Source organism: Oncorhynchus keta, chromosome 19 (genome assembly GCF_023373465.1).
Source record: "Oncorhynchus keta strain PuntledgeMale-10-30-2019 chromosome 19, Oket_V2, whole genome shotgun sequence".
Taxonomy (NCBI): Eukaryota; Metazoa; Chordata; class Actinopteri; order Salmoniformes; family Salmonidae; genus Oncorhynchus; species Oncorhynchus keta.
In genome coordinates, this window is record NC_068439.1 from 61,741,952 (window position 1) to 61,765,765 (window position 23,814).

The following is a 23,814-nucleotide window of genomic DNA, read 5'->3' on the forward strand; positions in this document are numbered from 1 at the left end:
TAATGTGAAATAATGTCACCCAACCAGCTGGTATCAGGCAAGATTGGGTCTAGACTTCAGATATTGTTATGGGAATAGCCATTTAGGGTTGTCACTGTTCTCTCTCTCTCACACACACTCACTCAAACACACAAATATTTCAGTATGGGTGGCAGTGGCTAGCTGTAACATTACATGCATGCAGTCTTGCGACTCATTCCATTTGGCTACCTAGTCTGACACAAAAGCCAGCCAACTAAGCTAACGTACTTTGAAATTGTCAGTCAGTCAGTCAATAATCTACAGATATTAGAAGCGTGTCTATGTAATACTAATATTTAATGACAAACCATGTAACTACTTAGGTAAACATATGAATTACCTGTTGCCCAAAGTTTGGTGCCATTGTTGATACCATGTTCAGAACATGGGACCACTGGGGGAAAGATGTGGCTAGTAGTGATGAGGTCAGGCCGTCTGGTTAAGTAGCCAATATAAAAAAAAATCCTAACTAGAGGCGCATTTCCTAAAAACAGCAGAGGAGGAAAAGGGATAAATGGGCCCAAAATCTGTCTTCTCCAGCAGGTGGCGTGTTTTCGCTCACCAAGCGATGAGCTTTTGTATGGAGGTCAATGAGAGGGTGTCAAATTTGGTTAAAAAAACATGTAATTATTTGCTACGTGCGGCTTTTGATTGAATATAAGTTCCTTAGTGCTTAGGTTGTTACGAGTGTACTGATATAAGTAGGACACGTGACATCCCGGTAACTTTGAGAAAAAACACTTTATATAGGCGCTGTGCTTGTTATCACATTCGTATCTGCTCTCTCATTGGCTAGAATGGTCCACCTGGTCTTGCCTCTTCCCGACAGCACTCCTTTTTAAAATACATTTATTTTCATTGTTAGGGTGGCCAATTGAGTATCTGGTCAATATAATGAATAATCTGTGATATGTACCTTCATCGATTTCCGGCTACTTTCGGTTTACCACTCAAACGCACCCAGTGCCTACAAGTGTGACGTACTGGATAAGCAGTTCCTGTATTATCATTGCTATTCGGGATGCTTGGGACGTCCGAACGCTGACGTTACACCATTAAAGTTTACATTTTAAATGGTTATGATACTTCTTTTTAAAGATCAATGTTAAGGTAAGGGTTATGGTTAAGGTAGGGGTGAGGGTTTAGAATGTGGACGTCCCAAGGATCCCGAACAGCACTAAACCTTTCTATTCTGTCTTTGGTTTTGCTTTCACTTTACTAGAAATCATGTCAGTACAATTTCTGGTAAAGGACACCGATAATTTGCTGTTTTTGACGTCCAACTCATCCTTCTTACAGTCATTGCATTAAAAATACATCTAAACCCTGTGACGGTTTCGTATGGCCTGTCTGATCTTGGCAGCGTGATAAAGTTCGATATTAAACAGCAGCAGGTGAGTTGCTATTCATAATTTTCATGCCTCGATTCGTGGCCTATGACTGATTATGCACTAGGACAAACTTATTTTCACGATTTCACTTATATAATCAAAATCAATACATTGTAGCACGGGTTTTGGACTCATTCAGTAGTTTTACCAAATTAAGTAGATTCATTTTGAAAAACAATGTTAATATTATCATTTATATTCCTAAAACATACATTAAAATGATACTGTTTCTGCTCCCTGATGTTATGGATTTTTGATTTATAGCCCAGTTTCAAAATACCGGTTTTAGATGTCCAAATTCATGGTCAATATCCTGAAATAAGTCGTTATATGGAAGAAATGATATAACAATTAATCCCTAAACACACTAATCACTTATTTGAGGTAAAATGATGTGTAATTTCCTGTAAATCATGTGTGGTGAAAACGTTAGTTTGTTTAATGTAATACGTTCTGTATACTGTAGGGAATGTTGTGTAATATAAAATTGTCAGAATAATTAAATATAAGCTGATTAAAAAAAACAATAACATATGTGTTATGGGTGTAAAATGGCACAGTGATGCCATCTGTTGGTAAATGTTCATTACTGCAACTCTTGTGTTTTACCGGGGTGCTTGATGTACCCGGATGTGTTGTGACATTCAAACAATATGTCTTACTACTTTATCCATGGATAGTTAAAAAATGCTCCTAACCACAATTTAACCAGGCGCTCTAGTCTAGAGCTTCTATAGTGACTGTGTGCCAGGCTGAATGTTTGACGTCGACTATACCTTGTCACTATTATTGGAATCGTAAATTCAATATCCAGGCTTAGCTTACTCAATATTTTGCAACATGTAAAAGGTTGCAGATAAATTGTATATTGTAGGCTACTTCACAATACATGTTTTTTTCTGAAAGTGTTGTAACGTTGTGCCCAGACTAGTAAACATACCCTCCTTAATGCGTTGTTACCATAATGACAGGTCAGAGCAGCTGGGATCAAATCCTATTTTCCTACAGCAGCATCAGTGTGACAGTACAAGTACAAGTATGAGTCAGGTAACTACAATGACATTATACAGTAACATTAAGCAGCTGTGTAAACCTGTGAACAATGCTTTGGACTAATAAATAGCATATCAATGTCTTCCTCCTAGGCAAGGACAATGAGTTTGGAAGAGCAAATCAGGAGCCTCTCACCAGTTGCAGCACATGCCCTGGCAAGTAAGTTAACATGGAACATCTGACTTAGCTTTATGCATTGTGTTGTCAACTGTGTTCCTAATTACATCGTTTGTTTCTAGTTGCTGAAATTACAGATGACATTGACATTCAAGAGTTAACAAGAGCAGATCTGAACGAACTTCTGCCAGGCCTTCAACATTTAAAACTTAGAAAGAAGATCAGTGAACTTATAAATACATCTAAACAGGTTGGTATAGCCCCAATAGCTTCTAAAGCTACTGTATCACTATTCTGGAATCATTCACTGGTTACTAGAATGTTTGATTCAATGTGCAATTCCATTGGATGTACTAATTCCCCTGTTTTCTGTAATATTTCTGATTCTTAGAACACAGCTAAACCTATTACTTTAGTTCTTAACAAGCTAAGGGAATTCCTTCCGGTTGATGTCATGGAGAGTAAGTCCCTTTTCAAAACAATTCAGCATAGCACTCACCCAATACAGTTTTGGTGTATCTTTGGTTGTAATTGTATGCACTGGTCACTTTCTCCTTACAGATGCACTTGTTCCCGGGGGAGTGTTACATGGCTACTTCCCTATTCTTAGAGATTTGGAGAAGCAGCTGGCCGAAGTCCTCTACTTCATTCAGGCACACGTTGGTTTGCTCGAGAGCTACATTGGAGAAGAGTCCATGGAGGCTCAGAGCAGTGCTGCATCTCCATCAGTTGACTCTGCTACAGCAGGAAACCAGCCACCAAATGTTGAGGGTAAATTACTTAACTGCTGTGTTAGCTGCAGCACAGTGGGTCTCATTCCTCATTCTTCATGAATCAAAAGACGGTAGATGATGGCATACAAATCATAAACGCTGTAGTAGATTTCATGAATAGTATAGTTTTGTTGATAAGTTAAACATTCAAGGCCTAGGTTGGCTTCAACTAGTGGCACTGTAATGGCACTCGAACACAGTCCTGTCTTAGCCTGAAAGAACCCCAGTTAACGGCACTAATCCTTCAATCTTTTTTTAGTCCAGAAAACATCTGTTAATCGCACCTCAGGATCATCAGGTAACGCAAAACAGGGCACTTTATTGTCAAAATGTAATAATTCTACAGATGTTATGAAACCCTTTTACAGCATGCAAAGCTAACCACAATGACTTGCAGACTCACAAGAATGTGCTGCAATACTGTTGATTTTAATTCATAGTATTTTATGTGGTCCTCAGCCTTATGTGCCGCTGACAGCCAGCCCAAACAATGCAGAACAGAAGTGTCTGGTGCGCCGAACAGACCCACCTTCAAAGAAACTCAAGATGAGACCTCAATGTCACACTCTCATACTTCCGGAGCAGCTGGTAACCTACAGTTGAAGTCGGAAGTTTACACACACCATAGCCAAATACATTTAAACTCCGTTTTTCACAATTCCTGACATTTAATCGTATTCAACATTCCCTGTCTTAGGTCAGTTAGGATCACCACTTTATTTTAAGAATGTGAAATGTCAGAATAATAGTACAGAGAATGATTTATCAGCTTTTATTTCATTCATCACATTCCCAGTGGGTCAGAAGTTTACATACTCAATTAGTATTTGGTAGCATTGCCTTTAAATTGTTTAACTTGGGTAAATGTTTTGAGTAGCCTTCCACAAGCTTCCCACAATAAGTTGGGTGAATTTTGGCCCATTCCTCCTGACAGAGCTGGTGTAACTGAGTCAGGTTTGTAGTCCTCCTTGCTCGCACACGCTTTTTCAGTTCTGCCCACAAATTTTCTATGGGATTGAGGTCAGGGCTTTGATGGCCACTCCAATACCTTGACTTTGGAAGTATGCTTGGGGTCATTGTTCATTTGGAAGACCCATTTACGACCAAGCTTTAACTTCCTGACTGACGTCTTGAGATGTTGCTTCAATATATCCACATTTTCTTTCCTCATGATGCCATCTATTTTGTGAAGTGCACCAGTCCCTCCTGCAGCAAAGCACCCCCACAACATGATGCTGCCAACCCCATGCTTCACAGTTGGGATGGTGTTCTTCGGCTTGCAAGCCTCCCTCTTTTTCCTCTAAACATAACGATGGTCATTATGGCCAAACAGTTCTATTTGTTTTATCAGACCAGAGGACATTTCTCCAAAAAGTATTCTCTTTGTCCCCAATTGCAAACTAGTCTGGCTTTTTTGTGGCTGTTTTGGAGCAGTGGCTTCTTCCTTGCTGAGCGGGCTTTCAGGTTATGTCGTTATTGGACTCGTTTTACTGTGGATATAGATACTTTTGTACCTGTTTCCTCCAGCATCTTCACAAGTTCCTTTGGTGGTGGTCTGGGATTGATTTGCACTTTTCGCACCAAAGTACGATAATCTCTAGGAGACGGGACGCGTGGCTGCGTGGTCCCATGGTGTTTATACTTGCGTACTATTGTTTGTACAGATGAATGTGGTACCTTCAGGCGTTTGGAAATCGCTCCCAAGGATGAACCAGACTTGTGGAGGTCTACAGTTTTTTTTTTCTGACGTCTTGGCTGATTTTTATTTTATTCTCCCATGATGTCAAGCAAAGAGGCACTGAGTTTGAAGATAGGCCTTGAAATACATCCACAGGTACAGCTCCAATTAACTCAGATGATGTCAATTAGCCTATCAGAAGCTTCTAAAGCCATGACATAATTTTCTGGAATTTTCCAAGCTGTTTAAAGCCACAGTCAACTTAGTGTATATAAACTTCTGACCCACTGGAATTGTGATACAGTAAAATAATCTGTCTGTAAATATTACTTGTGTCATGCACAAAGTAGATGTCCTAACCCGACTTGCCAAAACTACAGTTTGTTAACAAGAAATTTGTGGAGTGGTTGAAAAACTAGGTTTTATGACACCAACCTAAGTGTATGTAAACTTCCGACTTCAACTGTATGTGGTATATCAAACATTTAATTTGACTGTTGGCTGTGTACCTGGTATTAAAATCCTTAGTAAAAGAGTTTGATTAGGATTTACAAGTAGGCTATGTGGTTCTCATCCTTAGGTGCTGACACCCATTTTCAAAAAAGTATAACGGATCCTTCTCAAATTTCCACTGGTCGTGGGCTGCCCGAGCCACGATGCAAACAAGATGAATCAAGGTCTGCAGACCATCTAGGAGCAGGAGGTAGGAACCACATTTCTGCACAATGCCACACAAGTCAATATCAAAACCTAAAAACTGTTCAATGTCATGAAATCCTTTAATGATATTTTGTAATTGGACACAATTATTGTTAAGAAAGTGTGTGATTTTAAATGAATACTTTCAGATAAGATGTCCTCATCTTGGTGGCATTTTAGAACTGAACCTCTAAATAAGAAACAAGCAGGTGAGACTAATCAATATGATACTCATCTTACCTCCTAATTTATAAAAATAAAAATATGGTGAATTATTATATTGGCGTTGTATAAAGTGTGAATTCATTTTTTTTGTCTTGAACAGTTAAAGTCCATTCACAAGTATGTGGAAAAACCCTGAACGCTCACCTTGCACTCATGAAACAAGTGGATGGTCTGGCAGTAGGACTAAAGCGAGAGGAGACCAGACCAGAAGACTGCCAAGTCATAATAGCCTTCTGTCCTATTACATCTCGTGTGGGAACAGACATTGATGCCGCCATGAGCAATGTTAAAAGTAGGAAAGCCCTTTAGGATTACAGCATGAAAGTAACTCAACAGGATGTATTGGTCCATATTGTAGAATGACTGACTCTAATGAAAAATATATTTTTATGTGGAAGTACTAAAGATTTAATTGTGTCTCTCAACAGGTAACAAAGATGTCATTCTAGTGGTGATGCACCATACTTTTGATCACTGCTTCGTCACAAGCCAGAGATCTGCATCTCACTACATAAACGTAGTGGAGGAAGTTCATGTTCTCTTCCATGACTCTAGGGGACTTCTGCCTTGTGAAACAAATGATAAAGCAGTGACTCTCATACACAAGGCCTTACAGAAATACAGCAGCACTACTTACAAACGTTAAGTGTCCCCTGGTGGCAACAAAGTAGTGTCTGAAGTTTAACACGCAAACATGATTTAAAAACCTCATTCTACCATTCAAGGCGTTGGTCATTCATTCTAGTTCAGAATAAAGCATGTCAATCTGTGTAGTCAACCAAATGAATGACTGTTGATACTCAAGCAGGACTAAATTAGATGTCTCACTGTAGAACAGCTGGTGTACGAGAATCTTTGCAGTGGCTGACCTCCAGGCATGCCCTCTTAACACTACCAATCATGCGGGATGCCTCGTGTGAATTTCAGCTTTTCCTTCTTTTGGTATTAGAAGCATGTAATGTTGTTGGATGTACTTTTAACAAATGCTTGTCTATGTCACTACTCAAATCACAAGAGATTGAAAAGTTGTAACTACAGTATCATTATATGATATTTATTTTGCTTACAGATGTCCTAATCTATGAAAATAATTCAGAACAAGTAAGAAAGTGTTACATGAAATATTGAATAACTTAGTAAGAATGACATTGTGTTTTTTTCCCCCCAAACTGTGATCAACAGTATATTCAGATCCCTTGACTTTTTCCACATTTTGTTACAGCCTTATTCTAAAATGGATTAATCTACACAATACAAAAAATGTATTCAATAATGGATTATATCACATTTACATAAGTACTCAGACCCTTTCCTCAGTACTTTGTTGAAGCACCTTTGGCAGCAATTACAGCCGAGTCTTCTTGGGTATGTATGACGCCACAAGCTTGGCACACCTGTATTTGGGGAGTTTCTCCCATTCTTCTCTGCAGATCCTCACTCTCTGGTTGGATGACGAACGTTGCGGCACAGCTATTTTCAGGTCTTTCCAGAGATGTTAGATTGGATTCAAGTCTTGGCTCTGGCTGGGCCACTCAGGACATTCAGAGACTTGTCCCAAAGCCACTCCTGTGTTTTTTTTTATTTTTTACCTTTATTTAACCAGGCAAGTCAGTTAACACATTCTTATTTTCAATGACGGCCTGGGAACAGTGGGTTAACTGCCTGTTCAGGGGCAGAACGACATTTTGTACCTTGTCAGCTCGGGGGTTTGAACTCACAACCTTGCGGTTACTAGTCCGACGCTCTAACCACTAGGCTACGCTGCCGCGTGTTGTCTTGGCTGTGCTCTTAGAGTTGTTGTCCTTTTGGAAGGTTTGCCACAGTCAGGCCCTGAGCACTCTGGAGCAGGTTTTCATCAAGGATCTCTCTGTACTTTGCTCTGTTCATCTTTCCCTCGATCCTGACTAGTCTCCCAGTCCCTGCCACTGAAAAACATCCCCACAGCATGATGCTGCCACCACCATGCTTCACTTTAGGGATGGTGCCAGGTTTCTTCCAGATGTGATGCTTAGCATTCAGGCCAAAGTGTTCACTCTTGGTTTCTACAGACCAGAGAATCTTGTTTCTTATGGTCAGAGTCCTTTAGGTGCCTTTTGGCAAACCTCAAGCAGGCTCTCATGTGGGCTGCCTTTTACTGAGGAGTGGCTTCCATCTGGCCACTCTACCATAAAGGCCTGATTGGTGGAGTGCTGCCGAAATGGTTGTCCTTCTGGAAGGTTTTCCACCTCCACAGAGAAACTCTGGAGCTCTGTCAGTGAAAAATCGGTTCTTGGTCACCTCCCTGACCAAGGCCCTTCTCTCCCGATTGCTCAGTTTGGCCGGGTGGCTCTAGGGTCTTGGTGGTTCCAAACGTCTTCCATTTATGAGTGTTGGAGACCACTGTGTTCTTGGGGACCGTTAGTGCTGCAGACATTTTTCGATACCCTTCCCCAGATCTGTGCCTTGACACAATTCTGCCTCAGAGCGCTACAGAGAATTCTTTTGACCTCATTGTCTTGGCTTTTTGTCATGCACTGTCAACTGTGGGACCTTTTTATATAGACAGATGCCTTCCCAAATCATGTCCAATCAATTACATTTACCACAGGTGGACTCAAGTTGTAGAAACATCAAGGATGATCAATGGAAACAGGATGCACCAGAGCTCAATTTCAAGTCTCATAGCAATGGGTCTGAATACTTATGTAAATAATGTTTTTTATTTTTAATACATTTGCAAAAAAATTCAACCACCTGTTTTCGCTTTGTCATTATGGGAGATTTTGAAATGTTTTATTTAATCCATTTTAAAAAGTCAAGTGGATGAATACTTTCCCAATGAATCATTCATTTGTGTTTCATGAGGAATTTCTCTGTAGATTGACTTAAAGCTAAATAAAATGTAAGTTGCTCATAGTTCTTATTTTCATAAAAAAGCAAGTGTTGAATCAAATATTTAATCACAACCCTTGTATTAAGAATGCCATTGATTAGAAAATGTAAAATCCATGTTTTTCAAACTTCTGATATCAATATAAAGAGTTATTTATTTCTAAATATCCTAGAAAAACTATAGGCACATTTGCATTTATTCACACTAAGTGATTTAGGATCACTTTCATCTTGCCTCAACTGTCTTTCCACCACAAAGTAAATGGCAAAACAGTAGTTAGTGTTTTCTAAACTGATACAAACCCTGCAGTTGTCACCCCCCATGATAAAGGAAAACATGTCACAGACCCACCACGACACACAAACAACACTGGTGCTAAAACACTCCATTTTTGTGCTACAGGTCCAGAGTAAAGTAGATCAGTCAATGAGAACACATGTTCTTATTTCCTCTGGCGCTGGAAGTAAACCAATCTCCCATGATCCATCCATCAACCACATCCAGCTCTCAGAAACAACTGATGTCTTGACAGTGCCATCTCATTGATAAATCTACTATGATATTTCAGGTGGCCCGAAATGTAATGCGTTTCTTATAAGGACAGGCTAAATAGAAGATTGTCCTCAAATCGTCTCCCTCAACAGGAATTGGTCTGTACCCTGGTAACGTGTGTGCACTATGCATAAGTGTGACTTAAACTCCCTTTCACACGTCTATGCATTATTTGTGCATTTGTTTTGTCCTCATAGGACACTAGCACTACTTCCACATTCTGGAAAATATAGGTGATCAACAATAAGTAGGTCACTGTTCTTCAATACATTACCTTGTGTTTTATGCCCATTAGATAGTGTCAAAAGAAACCAAATGTCTTGATTTCACAATCGCTTTACAATTCTCGCTCGAGACACACATCATAGCATTCATCCCAGTTAACTCAACCTATACAAACAACCATCTCATACGTCTTGTGAATATGTTAATATACTCCGAATAACAACAACAAAAAATACAGATTCTTGTTCGGGGGAGGGACAAGGAAAAGTGCCATTAATATACATTCAATTTACAGCAGAGCAAGTCTGGCTCGGCTGTTTCAACATCCCTCCCTTATAGTCCACACCCTCTCTAACCCTGGTGCCGTTTCCCTGCGATTGGCCCTCTGCAGTGTCCGTCACTGGCTTGGTCGGTTGGGACGGTCCCTCCAGTAGTTGTTATAGGCCTCCTGGAACATGTTCTTGCAGCTGAGCTTGGCGTCGAGGCGGGAGCAGATGAGGAAGGAGCCGCCCATCTTGCGGTGGAGGGAGTAGGTCTCCTCGGGGGGCGGGGTGAGGCGCTGCTTCAGCATCACGGGGATCAGGTTGTGGATGCGCTCCGTGGTGCTCTGGGCCCCAAAGTTAAAGGGCTCCGTGGAGGCGAAGGCCTCGCCCAGGATCATCACCGCATCCACATGGGCGTTCTCCATGGACTGAGGGACGTGCAGAACATACTCAGTAATAACCAGAGTGTGTGTGTATTTTTGAAATGAAGTTAAGTGTTCACTACTAAGTTTATGCCATAGATTAATGAAGGGCCTTCTCAATTCATTGTGACTAAATAAAATGGTAAACAGCATTATTGATGCGTGTGTTGAGAAAGAATGAAGTCACTCACCTTTGACTCATAACCTGTGAGGAACTTCATGTCTCTTGATCTCTTCAGAACCCCCTCTCTGTCTCCCTCTGCTGCGGACTTGATGAGCTGGTTAAAACAATAAATAAAAGATGTCACACACGTAGAAGGAAATCATTATGGTCGGTTATGTTTTGTTGGGGGATATAGCCCAATAGCTCACCTCAATGTAGATGTCAGTGAAGTCTTCACTAAATCCTCTCGTTGCACCGAAATCTAACAACGCAACCTATGGATGAAACAGTAGCAATGTTTAGTTATTTGAAGCATTCAGCAAAATCGTGCTACTGGATGTGGGTTACTGTATAGACTTGACTCTACAGAAGACATGGTATTTACATTTAAAACAGAAAGGGCCTTTAGGAGGGTCATCAAAATCAGTGGACTCGAATGATGAAATTGATAAGAGTTAAAAGGCAGACTCACCCTGTGTGTCTGCGGGTCGTAGAAGAAGTTGGACCAGTTGGGGTCAGTCTGCATGTATCTGAACTCAAACAGCTCCCTCAAACACAGCTTCAGGATATTCTCACAGATCTGACAGATACAGAGAGATCTCATTTTTCATTCTGCAGTGTGGCCACCAAGGGGCAGTATTACACTGGTGTTTTGGTGTATGAGGCAACAGAGAAAGGAGGTTGTTGTGGTGGCGTTTGTCTTACACGTCAAAACAAGCTTGGCAAGAGAACACACACATTCCACAATATACTGTAGGTAAGTAGTAATCACCAGAATGGTGCAATTGTTTGGTTACTGAATAAAGTTGCAGCCTGCGCTGACCTCGTTCTTGAGTTCCTGGGAGAGTTGTTCAGCCTGGTCCAGAGGGAAGCCTGGGACCAGCTCTGTGGTGAGGACAGCGTTGCTGCTCAGCTCATCTATTACATCTGGCACGTAGAAGAACGGGTGGTCTTTCAGCAGCTCCCTGTACCAATCACATATATGCAACACTCGTCAGACACAGGAACAACAACATACAGCTCTGAAAACTACTGCTGGATATGTCAGCAATTAGGACTAAACGAGAGTATATGTACATTATTTGTGACAAAGATTAACGGGATCTTTAAAATATCCCATAGTAGGACTACACAGATTTATCAGTGCAGTGTTGGGCTCCCGAGTGGCGCAGTGGTCTAAGGCACTGCATCTCTGTCCAAGAGGTGTCACTACAGTCCCTGGTTAGATTCCAGGCTGTATCACATCCAGCCGTGATTGGGAGTCCCATAGGGTGGTGCACAATTGGCCCAGCGTCGTCAGGGTCTGGCCCGGGTAGGACGTCATTGTAAATAAGAATCTGTTCTTATCAAATCAAATGTATTTATATAGCCCTTCGTACATCAGCTGATATAAGTGCTGTACAGAAACCCAGCCTAAAACCCCAAACAGCAAGCAATGCAGGTGTAGAAGCAAGTCTTATGACTTGCCTAGTTAAATAAAAGGTTAAATAAAAATAAATAAAATCAGTGAGTGTCCTCAACAACAGCTCATTGCATCGCCACAATCCCTCAAATAACCCTCCAGAGTCTACACTAACTCCATGTGCTTGAGCTGTAGAAATCACTGTTTAATGGAGAGGGTGAACCATGTACTGTATGACTATGCATAGAAGGGAGTGGTGTCACTGTCCACGGTCAAGGTGAAAAGCATGTCATCCACAGCTGGTGTGTACTGAGTGTGTAACAGGAGCCCCCGCTCTGGACATAAACCCTCACCCTGCCTGTCCGTCAACAGATCATGGACCGGGGACAGGGGACATGAGGAGAGGGCATGCGGAGGGAGTGCTTGTTGTCTCCTTGTATTATTTCTAGTATGTCTAAATTTAAAAGCTGGCTGCAAGCCAAATGGTGCACCTTCATATCGAAACCTAATGCTCCCCAGAGGGCTAGAGCAGCTATTCTTAGCCCCTGAAGGCCAACTTCATCCAAAATATAGCAATTGTACCCCCTTCACTTTTCATTTCAGGAGCAGAGCAGTGACTTAGGTTAGATTATGAAAGTAGTTACAGGGAGGTGGTCTTTAAGAAGGAGCACATCTTGTTGTTTTCATTACTCACTTGAATTTCTTGGCACATTTGGCCTCTCTTATGTAATCACATTCCAGCGCCAGCTCTCTGCTCATCACCTCAATCAAATGCTCAGGGAAGAGACCTGTACAAAATGTAAACAGAGGGAGAGAGAGAGGGGGGGGTTGATTATAATTTCTCTTCCACGTAGAGGATGTGTGCTCCAATCATTCCTGGCTCAGTGGAAGCCCTGACTGATGGGAACGAGTCACCCTACCGAGGATCAATGATGGTCTCTCTCTGCTGTCTGTGACACTGCATGTGTGTGTGAGCAGGATCGGAACAGGATAATAGTGTTTGCTTATAGGGAGGGGAGGGGGGGCTGGAAAATCCCCATTATTGTGAGCCATGTCATACATGTGATTGGACTATGTCATGCTATGTCAGTTGTGTATAGTATGAGCCCATAAATAACTAATTCAATCCCTCCAGGGGTCGTCACCTTCAGGCAGCGCATTGCTCATGGTGAGGAGGGTCATCAGGTTGTTGACGTCACTGTCGATGCTCTTAGCCACTCCGGGGTACTGCATGGGACAAACAGCATGATAAAACAACCATGTTTACCAGTTTGACATAAACCTGCCCTGACGTGAAGATAAAACACTGCCATGACATTGTATATGGGACATGCTAATGGAGCACTTAGCTCCCTTGTCTATACACAATTTGAGATAAACCTATACAGTTTATAACAACAAACATGCTTTCCATGCTGTAGGTCTTTTGACTGGTGAACATGTGGGAAGAGCTTACTCTAATACAATTTAGATAAACAATACTGAGTTGACATGCAAGATTCCCATGTGCTTAAAAAGTTGAATACATTAAAAAAAATAGACTTGTTTGTTTTCTTATTGAAAAGACGAGCACTGCCTTAAATGCAGCCATGAGAACAGCAGAAAAGCGAATGCTGGTGGTCACTGCTGACATTCAACATCGGTCATCTCTACACTGTGGACCTCTACAATGTGACTATGCAAGATACCTTTAATGAGGTTGTAAAAAGCCTCTACTGTGTGCGTTAATGTGACCTTGTACTATTACCAGGGGATTATTTAGGAGGGTGCAACGTTACATTTCCATCTGAACGTTCTGTATTGTTTCTAAAAGATCGTCTGTCATATAGAGTAGGGAATCATGTCCGCTCAGCTCTATTCCTTACATTTCTATCTGTAGCTCCAGAAGAAGCAGCAGCAGGTTTCTCTATCTCACCTGGATCTTCATGGCCACCTCCTTGCCGTTCTTCATTTTAGCCAGATGGACCTGTCCAATGGAGGCCGCAGCAAACGGCCGCTCCTCAAACGACTCCAGCTTGTCCCTCCAGTTAGGGCCCAGGTCGTTGTTGATGGACTTCTGCAGGGACAGGAACACAACCACACATAAACCAATGGCAGCTCCCTCAACAGTGTGTCTGTCACATAGATGAGAGTTAGTCTTCAGTTATGGACCCTCATTAATTGACTGGGGTTCAACAGATCTGATCGTAATCTGTTTTTCACTTGTCTTACTGACTGACTAATGATTCAGAGAGCTGCGTGATACTCATTTATTTTCCAGTACCACTTTCTAGCAAGAGGCTAAAGGACTAGTCAGAGGGGGGGGGGCTTAAGAGCAGATTATTAAAGGTGAAACCTTACCGTCATCTGTTTGATGGGCATGAAGTCTGCACTCTGTCTCACACGCTCAAAGATCTTGGCCAGCTGGGGGTTGATGAAGGCATCATCTAAAGGAGATGGACAGAGGAGAGAGATCAAAGTGAATGACTGATCAAAGATCTTGGCCAGCTAGGGGATGATGAAGGCATCATCTGAAGGAGATGGACAGAGGAGAGAGATCAAAGTGAATGACTGATCAAAGATCTTGGCCAGCTGGGGGATGATGAAGGCATCATCTGAAGGAGATGGACAGAGGAGAGAGATCAAAGTGAATGACTGATCAAAGCAGAGTCAGCCTGACATCCAACAGTCAGAACAAAACATGAGACAAGCCATGTTGTTCCTGTCTGTCAACCTGTTCATTACACTATGCACCAATACAGGACATGAAATCACAGGTCTTAAATCGCAGTATCCTGTTCAGTTCAACTCCAACACGTTGAGTAATAAATGAACAATCACAGGTCTAGAAATCATCTTTAAATCCTTGGTGCCTCTGGGTCTTTATCACAGTTCAATCACAGAGATTAAGTCCTCGCCAGTGTTCACTAAACGTCTCTGGGAGGCCAACACATTTGGCACAGCAACAATCTTCACATAGCTTTAGCTGGCAGTGCCTTAAAACGGTCCCTCAAATGTATTATAGCAACAATGATGACTTTGCATATTAACCAAAACAACGTGGTGGGAGCTGGGTTGCAGAGCATTGTGGGAAAGATCTATAACCGGGTCACCATTCTGACAACAAGTGGAAAAGGGCAGCAGAGGAGAATGGCACCTCAAACAGATGAAATAGAACCCAAAACACAGTGGTCAGAGGGGACCTGAGGTCTTTGCTTTCTGACACTAATGGGGTAGATACTCCTACCAGACCCGGCTGATTGTGAGTGAGGGCGACTTTAGTATTTAGTTAAGCAGAACACATTTAAGCGTCGGCTGCACTTAATAAATGGAGGGATCAACTGAAATAATAATGATTTGACCTTTGTCTTACTGTAAATTACAGTGATTATCATCATGTGTGTTTGTCCTAACTTGTATGAGGACTGCTGAACAGACACGTTTTTCTGTTATGATTAGACAGCCATTGATATATGCAACAACCTTCCTAGAATACCAAGCCAGTTTGAAAACCAGTTTAATCTGAAATCATTCAACACGTTTTAGAACAAAGGACATTAGCCTAGACACTATCAGTTTACATAGGGAAATATCAGAGGAAATATCAGAGGACGGTCACTTCAAACTCAAAAGGTCGCAGTTCTGACATAGTTGGTGGCTTATTTTTAGCCCTGGCAATGCCTTGGCTGTTGCTGTCCATCAATAGTAAATTTGGTACGTGTCACACAACTGACATGGGAATGGAGGGAGAATGCCATTTATTTATTTAACCTTTATTTAACCAGGCAAGTCAGTTAAGAACAAATTCTTATTGACAATGATGGCCTAGGAACAGTGGGTTAAACTGCCTTGTTCAGGGGCAGAACGACAGATTTTGACCTCCTCAGCTTGGGGATTCGATCCAGCAACCTTTCGGCTACTGACCCAACACTCTAACCACTAGGCTACCTTCCGCCCCCATTGCCCTGTGCATTGAGTTGCATTAATCGTATGCTGGGTCTGTGACACTGTTTACCAGCTAGCTGGAGCTGTTAGAAACCCTTTCTCCTCTATATCCTACACATTACAATGCTCAGGATTTGTGATCATCTCCATGGTGACCATGCAGACCTATAGGCAGGCTTGGCTGGATAGCGACTACTCAAATTAGGGGCTCGAGGGGTAAGCTTCCCTCTAAAGCTGTACCTGCGTGCCAAATTTAGAGCACTAATCTGACTCAGCGCCAGGCAGCGCTATGAGAGAGGTAACCGCTTTGCGTGCCAACACTCAGAAGGGCGGGCAAGGCTGTGTGCAGGGGGCAATCTATTTTTAAAATCAGAACCCCACTCACATTTCCAAAAACAAACAACACAGCCCAGATAGAGAAGCAGACAAGTTGGCAAGCTAGGAGGCCATTAAAAAGTCAATGTCAAGGGCAACACAGCAGGGTCCAGCCAGGCTAAAATAAGTGTTGTGTGTTGTTGTGATCTGACCGGAGGTGTGGTGAACTGGGAGATGCATGAATAGATAGATGCCAGTGATGTGAGATGCCAGTGAGGTGGGAGGCCAGAAATAACTCTGATCTACAGAGGCTGGAGGGAGGCCCAGTAGAGGTTATGAAGATGACTCATGAGTGCCGTGACACTAGGGATAAGGGTCATGAAGCCTGCCACGCTGCAGCACAGTAGACACAGCTGAAGAGGGCAGTAAACAGAGGGAATGGCCCAGACACAAATAAAACACACAGGATCAAGGTTTGCCAGTAGTCACCTTGAATGCTGAGCATCTGGCCCAGTTTGAGTGCGGCTCCGCGGACCTTGCACAGCGTCCTGACGATCCGCTCTGCGTTAGCCTCTGATAGGAACGGACTGGAGTCCAGAACAGCCTTCTTGTCAGCTGAGGGGAGAAATAACAGTCAGCTCTATGCTAAACTCCAAGGTTGGAGTGGAAAATGTAGTTGAGAGGCAAACTAATGTTGAATCTCATGGGTTTTGTGGATAGATAGTACAGGTCTGGCTTAAGGGAGATAATGTTTTCATAAATAGCATCTAACGGCAACACTTTACTCAAACCAGTAGTGATTCTTGACTGAGGAGAAGGCCTAATGTGGTGAGAGAAGTGTCACTTCCACACTATTGATACTCTCTCAAGACATGGTAGAGAACACCAGCGCTCTTCCTGACACCCTGTCCAGAGCACCCCATTCCCATCTATCAGAGAGACAACTAAAACGTCTTTACTTGAAGACTGCCGAGACGTGAATGTCTTTCCTGACAGTACTGTACAGTTTGTTTCGTCCATATTCTGTTATTGTATCAGCTTGTACGATACAACATATTCACTATAGAAAACTGGCCATTTTCATAAACCAACGGACTTGATTAAAAGCAGGCTAAAAAAATATCTCTTCCCGTCCTAGGCAGCGTTTTGTGTAGCAGAACCAATCTGTCTGGTTTGAAGCCCCCAGATGCCCTCAAGCAGGGAGAGAGGCATGCCTGCCAGGCAGCCCAGGTGGAGTGAGGGGGAGAATGTGTGTCAGTGGGCCACACTGTGACATCAACAGCAGGAGCAGTGCGTATTAAGGCTTTATGAGCAGAAGGAGAATTTAAAAAAGGACTCACTTCAGGCACACTGCTGCTGCTACTCTGTCTGCTGCTACTCTGTCTGCTGCTACTCTGTCTGCTGCTACTCTGTTTCCCCCCAGAGCGCTCTTCATTAGCAGAACTTTAGAGAGCAGTGCACTGGATAAAGAATAGACTAAAGTCCCCCACCGTAGATCAAGATTTTTTTTTCTTATGCGCTCTGATGACAAACTGTACTCCACCACTACATACTCGCTCTGTATTGTGCAGAAATGGTGCTCATTATAGAATGAATGTGTGCTTGAATACCATCTATGACTTATCAAGTTTGACTCATCAATCTGGATGATTTCTGATTAATCCAAGGAGTTAAGGTTGATCTCAATTTAAAGCCCTAGATTCAATGTACTGTATCTCTTCCTGGATTTTAAAGGAGACAATGAGCACAGTTACATGCACACAATAATATGACTATTGTTGATAGTCAGACTAATATAATAGTATGTTTAAAACGTTTACATGCTTTGCAAAAAGAACGATTTCCCTAATACTCCTCTTTACACGGACACATCTGAAATCCGGCTACCTGACAAGACTTGATAAATGCAGAAAATTTCCAAACCATGTGATTTTTTTTTGGCGAAGCCTATTTGATTTGGAGTTTGGACATATAAAGTTTGCATGGGGAAAACTATTGATGCGTACTTTTCGTTTTTCCAAACTAATTTCACTCGCGCAAGAGGGAGGCAGGCGGTACCGGTGCTGACACATGGGCAGATCAAATACACCACCGGAACACCCATTAAGTGGTTTACATGTCCCAACAATTCAAAAGAAAAACCAGGTGTTGTAATCGGCGTATGCTTACTTCGATTATGACCTCACGCCGATTAGGATAAGCAGAGTAAGGTGTTTCTGTGACTATTACATAGTCTGCCTACCGCCATAATAAGTTTAATATCAAATTATTAGTGTGCATGTAAATACACTCAATGAGTACATTTATACACACAGTAATAATTCAATAGTAAAACAGAGTATGGCGGTAGGCAGACTATGTAATAGTCATACAAACACCTTACTCTGCTTATCTTAAAATCGGCAGAAGGTCAACATTGAAGTAAGAATACGCCTATTTAAAACACCGGGTATTCTGAGCAATTTTTCAAATGATTAGGACATGTAAACACCCTAGTCGCCGTTTCAGCGGTGGATTTGATCTGGGCATGTGCCAGCACCAGCAAGCCTCCCTCTAGCGTGAGGAGTTCAGAACAACAGAATGTATGTGTTTTAGAAGTACACGTAATGTGAAACATAAGCCTGTCTCCAGTTACCATAGAAATCAGTTTATGTTAAACAGTTACCGTTTTCCTCACTTGGCCTCATACTCTTCTTGGCTACCTCAGCCAGCGCTCCAAAGCCCAGCCCTACAGCAAGACCTGTGGACACAACCCACAGTGTTAACAATCACACAACAATCCATCTTGAGATAACATGATGTTAAGATCTAGGTCATTCAGTAGGGTACAATGTACGGAACGTTCAGATAGAAATAGTTTGTGTAGAACAGACATGGTTCTCTGTCATGTAGCGTAAGGAATCATATCAGCTTTATATATGTAGGGTGTCCAATCAATATGCTTATTTTGACAGATGGGTAAAATCACGTTAAATGTGCATTCAGAAAGTATTCAGACCCCTTCCCTTTTTATTCTAAAATGGAATAAATACATATTTTTTTAATGGCAATCTACACACATTACCTCAATGAAGAAGCGAAAAAAGTTAGACATTTTTGCACATTTAAAATTAAAAACAGTAATACCTTATTTACATAAGTATTCAGACCCTTTGCTATGAAAATCAAAATTGTGCTGAGGTGCATGCTGCTTCCATTGATCATCCTTGAGATGTTTCTACAACTTGGGAGCCCAAGTGTGGTAAATTCAATTGATTGGACATGATTTGTAAAGGCACGCACCTGTCTATAGAAGGTCCCACAGTTGACAGTGAATGTCAGAGCAAAAATCAAGCCATGAGGTCGAAAGAATTGTCCGTAGAGAAAAGTACAGAGAGAGATCCTTGATGAAAACCTGCTCCAGGGTGCTCAGGAACTCAGACTGGCTCACCTCCCAACAGGACAACGACCCTAAGCACACAGCCAAGACAACGCAGGAGTGGCTTCAGGACAAGTCTCTGAATGTCCTTTCGTGGCCCAGCCAGAACCAGGAATTGAACCAGATCTAACATCTTTGGAGCGACCTGAAAATAGCCGTGCAGCGACTCCCTATCCAACCTGACAAGAGCTTGAGAGGATCTGCACAAAAGAATGGGAGAAACTCCCCAAATACAGGAGTGCCAAGTTTGTAGAGTCATACTCAAGAAGACTAGAGGCTGTAATCTCTGCCAAAGGTGCTTCAACAAAGTACTGAATAAAAGTGTCTAAATACTTAGGTAAATGTGATATTTCATTTTTAATACATTTGCAAAAATGTCTAAAAACCTGTTTTTGCTTTGTCATTATGGGGTATTGTGTGTAGATTGATGAGGGGGGAAAAAAATGTTGAACTCATCTTCTCGAATCCGAAGGACATAAAACAATAGAGGAAAGACAGATATCGAGTTTGAGACATGGCATTAATTCCAATTATTTTTCAAAGATTTCTTGCAAAAACAAGAGTATCTGTGAAATGTCGATGGAACACTGAGCGTATACCAAGCTTTTAACATGTAATACAACTCGTTTCATGGAAATCTTGCGACCTGCGGAAACAACTTTGAAGACGACGACCACAAAATGCATAATCCTCAAAAGCTGTCACGAGAAACCTGCACCGCTATGTCAAAAGAGCCCGGTGCTTATTATTGGATGTATTAGGTTAATTAGGTTATGAAATCTGACTTTTAGGATATAATGTTAATGATATGTTAGAGAAAGACCCCACTGAACGATTCAGAACATTTACAATCATATGTCTTGGTAAAATGTATTTAATAACGTAAGGAAGTGAAATTTCATCACCAAAGAGCATTTTCGGCCACTCTGGGCAGAGTGGGTAGACACCCAACTATACGTTATTTCTGTCTACAACATTCCAATGATTGTGCCCTCCTTAAGGCAAACCAGCTTTTGATATGTACATTTTTATGTACATTGATATGTACTTATTTTCCATATTGTACAGAACATCCCAGGTACACCTATAAATTGCTTCCCACAGCCTTTTGCTTCCCCATGATACATCAGTCAGGTCAAATCAGTTCCTGGTAGCTCATACACTGGTAGGGACATACACTTATGCCACTCTAGTCTATTTAAGACACTGATGGAGTTCAGTTCAGACTTTCAGTTACATACAGATGTTATCTTAAGAAATTAACAGAAGTTTAGTATAAATAAACATGTAGAAGGTATTTTTGGTGTCGGTGATTATTTTAACCTTTTTTTTTATAACAATCATCTATTAAATAATCACCCCTTTTCCTCTTTGGATAGCACATCTAAAATCAAATCACAACAGCTAACTAACAGTGAAATGCTTACTTACGGGCCCCTCATCAACAATGCAGAGAGAAAGAAAAGAGAAGTAATAGAAAAGTAATAATGAATACATAATGAGAAACGATAACTTGGCTATAAGCATTGTGTACCAGTACCGAGTCGATGGGCATGAACAAACAAAATCCCTTTGCGATTCATTCTGGCATAGTTCTCTACTTTCTAGTCAATAAGCAAGTAGGAAAGTGGGCACAGAAAAATAATGTGTCACTGTGCTGAGAATATGGGGGACATCCATATCTACCGCACAGAATGAAGATCACAGCTCACTGGCTCATTCCACGGCATTTAAATGTTCATCAATAGTGCTGAGTTCAGAACATTTTATACCACAACTCACATGGCACAGAAACAAGCTTGGGCACATGCCAGGCAGTTCAGCCTTCCTACACTACACTAGTATGTTATATAACTCCACCGTGAAGTAATACTTCCATAAGAAATCACTGTGCACAAACCAGCTGAGGACTCTTAATGCTGTTAAGTTAAATGTGGTGGACGAGCGTGCACCATTTGAACCAGTGACCTTTGATAGATATCCAAAACAAGTCCAGTCTTGTCCGCCAGCCGTACCTGTGCTCCCAAACACCACTGTGTGTAGTGTGTAATCTTGTGATTGAGTGAGTAGCACTTCCTTCACTGGAGAGATCCCTAAGGGTTGTTGACAGGACACAATTGATAGTGTATATATATATATATATATATATATATATATATATATATATGATCCGGTGTGTGTGTGTGTGTGTGTGTGTGTGTGTGTGTGTGTGTGTGTGTGTGTGTGTGTGTGTGTATATATACACTAATCAAATCTGGCTTCAGATATTTATTCTCTGAAATATGTTCAGCAACCGATTTCTTCACAAACTTTATGTTGTCCTCTAAATAAATCGAAGCAACACATGTAGGAAGCTTCACCATGATATTAGGATATCTTGTTTACACCCATAGACCCCCTCAGGATTGCTCCTTTCTTGGTAAACTGCATCCAATCATAGCTCAACTTCCCGAGCAGTGGCTGACTAATTCCTTCTGTCAGTCAAGTCAAAGAATCCTGCAGAAGTTCAAAGGGGTGACACTGAGTTGTGCCATCAGCTCCTGACACTGTCATACCTCAAAGCTGCAGGCTCACCCTGATCACCTTACAGAAATAGAGAGTTTTGTTTATGGCAAAAAATAGATGGCGTGTTTATGACATGACAACAACAGCGGGGCCTGGGGGTTCATAAAAAGACAACTGGTCAGACAACTTCTGAACATCCTGCTAACTTCAGCGGTAAGACGACAATCTCTCCATGGAAGCATCCATGTGTGGTGTTTCCTGAAGCATCATGAGTACATGTCAAAGGGAACTGAAACTCAGAGAGCATGGTGTTAATTTATGTATCCATAATCCAACCCACAATAACAACATTGAGAGAACAGAACAGGAAATCTGCATGGCTTGGTGTTCTCTCACATTGGTACACCAACTAACAGACATCAGGAACTGGATAGCCTGTCAGCAACTCTATCTCAACGCGTGACCAGTTGATGGTCAGTCCTCAGGGAACAGTATAGCACTTTTCCCCTGAAGGAGCGGTCCCTGGGCTCGGTTGCCAGCCTACCAGGTATCCCCCTGAGCCATGATGGGGAGGGAGAGCAGACCAATAAGGCTCCAGAGTGCTGGACTGACAGGTGTCCGTCTATCGAGACCCACATCACTCAAATGCCACAAACCCGAAAACCCTGATTTCCAGCTGAATGATGCAGTGATCCGTCAGCAGATCCCTCTCCAAGACCCGCCCCGCCCCCAACCTCCCATGATGCTTGTGGTAAGTGCAGTGCCCTGACAGAGAGAGAATGCCGGAGCTGGCACTGTAATGTATACAGAAGGTGCCAGGGCCATGTATGGACCGAGAGTAAACAGGTGCACCTAAGTGGATTTCCTCTCACTTGTGTATCGGCTCGCTGCGTGGATCTGATAACCACCCAAACAGCCACAAAATGTGCAGCATGCTGGCAGAGAGATGGATGACCCAGGCCGGGGCAGGCCAGGGCCGGCTGTCAGTCCAGATCCCAGAGATCAGCTGTACCCAGGCCAGGATATCAGCTAGAGATGCTGCTCACATTAATCCCGCTACCTCCCTTTATCATAACATGAGCTCTGACTCATTCAGCCTCTGCTGCCTACATCTGTAGTGCTCTGTCCTCCTCCTGTTCAGTCACAGACCAAGGTGATGTGGTGGGACGCTCAGATATTATAGTGCTTACATGACAGACAGCTTGTTGCATCCCATCTACAGCTGTAGTAGATAGAATACTGTACACACACACAGCATATATTTATACTCCGGACTCCAACATTGCTCATCCTAATATTTCTATATTTCTTCATCCCATTCTTTGACTTTTGAATTTGTGTGTATTATTGTGTACTGTTAGATATTACTGCACTGTTGGAGCTAGGAACACAATAATTGTGCTACATCCTATCCATCTGGGGCAGCAGGGTAGCCTAGTGGTTAGAGCATTGGACTAGTAACCGGAAGGTTGCAAGTTCAAATCCCCGAGCTGACAAGGTACAAATCTGTCGTTCTGCCCCTGAACAGGCAGTTAACCCACTGTTCCTAGGCCGTCATTGAAAATAAGAATTTGTTCTTAACTGACTTGCCTAGTTAAATAAAGGTTAAAAAAAAAAATCTACAGGCAGCCAAATAAAACTGCCTTTGATGACATAAAACACTGCTAAAACCACGAAAAGAAATATCATTCACACTGAGAAAAAACAGGAGCTTTAAGCTAGTGTAGTACAGGTCAGATTGATAACAGTAAAGGTGTCTCTCTGAAGAGGCAGAAGCTAACTGGCACTAGCAGACC

General features: G+C 42.1%; 2 protein-coding genes across 3 annotated transcripts in view; one reads left to right on the forward strand and one right to left on the reverse strand.

Moving 5' to 3' along the window:
* The first annotated feature begins 1,020 nt into the window (after window positions 1-1,020).
* Window positions 1,021-8,848, forward strand: LOC118398621 (uncharacterized). 2 transcript variants are annotated; one of them, XM_035794148.2, is made up of 13 exons: window positions 1,021-1,131; window positions 1,244-1,415; window positions 2,384-2,459; window positions 2,558-2,624; window positions 2,705-2,832; window positions 2,974-3,043; window positions 3,144-3,353; window positions 3,615-3,653; window positions 3,815-3,943; window positions 5,614-5,736; window positions 5,882-5,941; window positions 6,058-6,249; window positions 6,386-8,848. In XM_035794148.2, exons 3-13 carry the CDS (start codon window positions 2,451-2,453, stop codon window positions 6,601-6,603), a joined length of 1,245 nt encoding a protein of 414 aa, XP_035650041.1. In that variant the 5' UTR covers window positions 1,021-1,131; window positions 1,244-1,415; window positions 2,384-2,450; the 3' UTR covers window positions 6,604-8,848. The 2 variants fall into 2 exon arrangements, with proteins under 2 accessions (XP_035650041.1, XP_035650040.1); XM_035794147.2 differs by lacking the exon at window positions 1,021-1,131 and having other exon boundaries at window positions 1,149-1,415.
* Window positions 8,849-8,879: 31 nt separating this feature from the next.
* LOC118398623 (atypical kinase COQ8A, mitochondrial-like) overlaps window positions 8,880-23,814 on the reverse strand; it is a 28,179-nt gene continuing 13,244 nt past the window's right edge. Inside the window, exons 5-15 of the mRNA XM_035794149.2 lie at window positions 18,761-18,835; window positions 16,585-16,710; window positions 14,197-14,282; window positions 13,772-13,912; window positions 13,002-13,083; window positions 12,551-12,644; window positions 11,278-11,419; window positions 10,927-11,034; window positions 10,664-10,729; window positions 10,483-10,569; window positions 8,880-10,297 (exon numbers count right to left, since the gene is read on the reverse strand). Coding sequence (XP_035650042.1) covers window positions 10,004-10,297; window positions 10,483-10,569; window positions 10,664-10,729; window positions 10,927-11,034; window positions 11,278-11,419; window positions 12,551-12,644; window positions 13,002-13,083; window positions 13,772-13,912; window positions 14,197-14,282; window positions 16,585-16,710; window positions 18,761-18,835 — 1,301 coding nt within the window. The 3' untranslated portion in view covers window positions 8,880-10,003. The remainder of the gene's footprint in view (window positions 10,298-10,482; window positions 10,570-10,663; window positions 10,730-10,926; window positions 11,035-11,277; window positions 11,420-12,550; window positions 12,645-13,001; window positions 13,084-13,771; window positions 13,913-14,196; window positions 14,283-16,584; window positions 16,711-18,760; window positions 18,836-23,814) is intronic.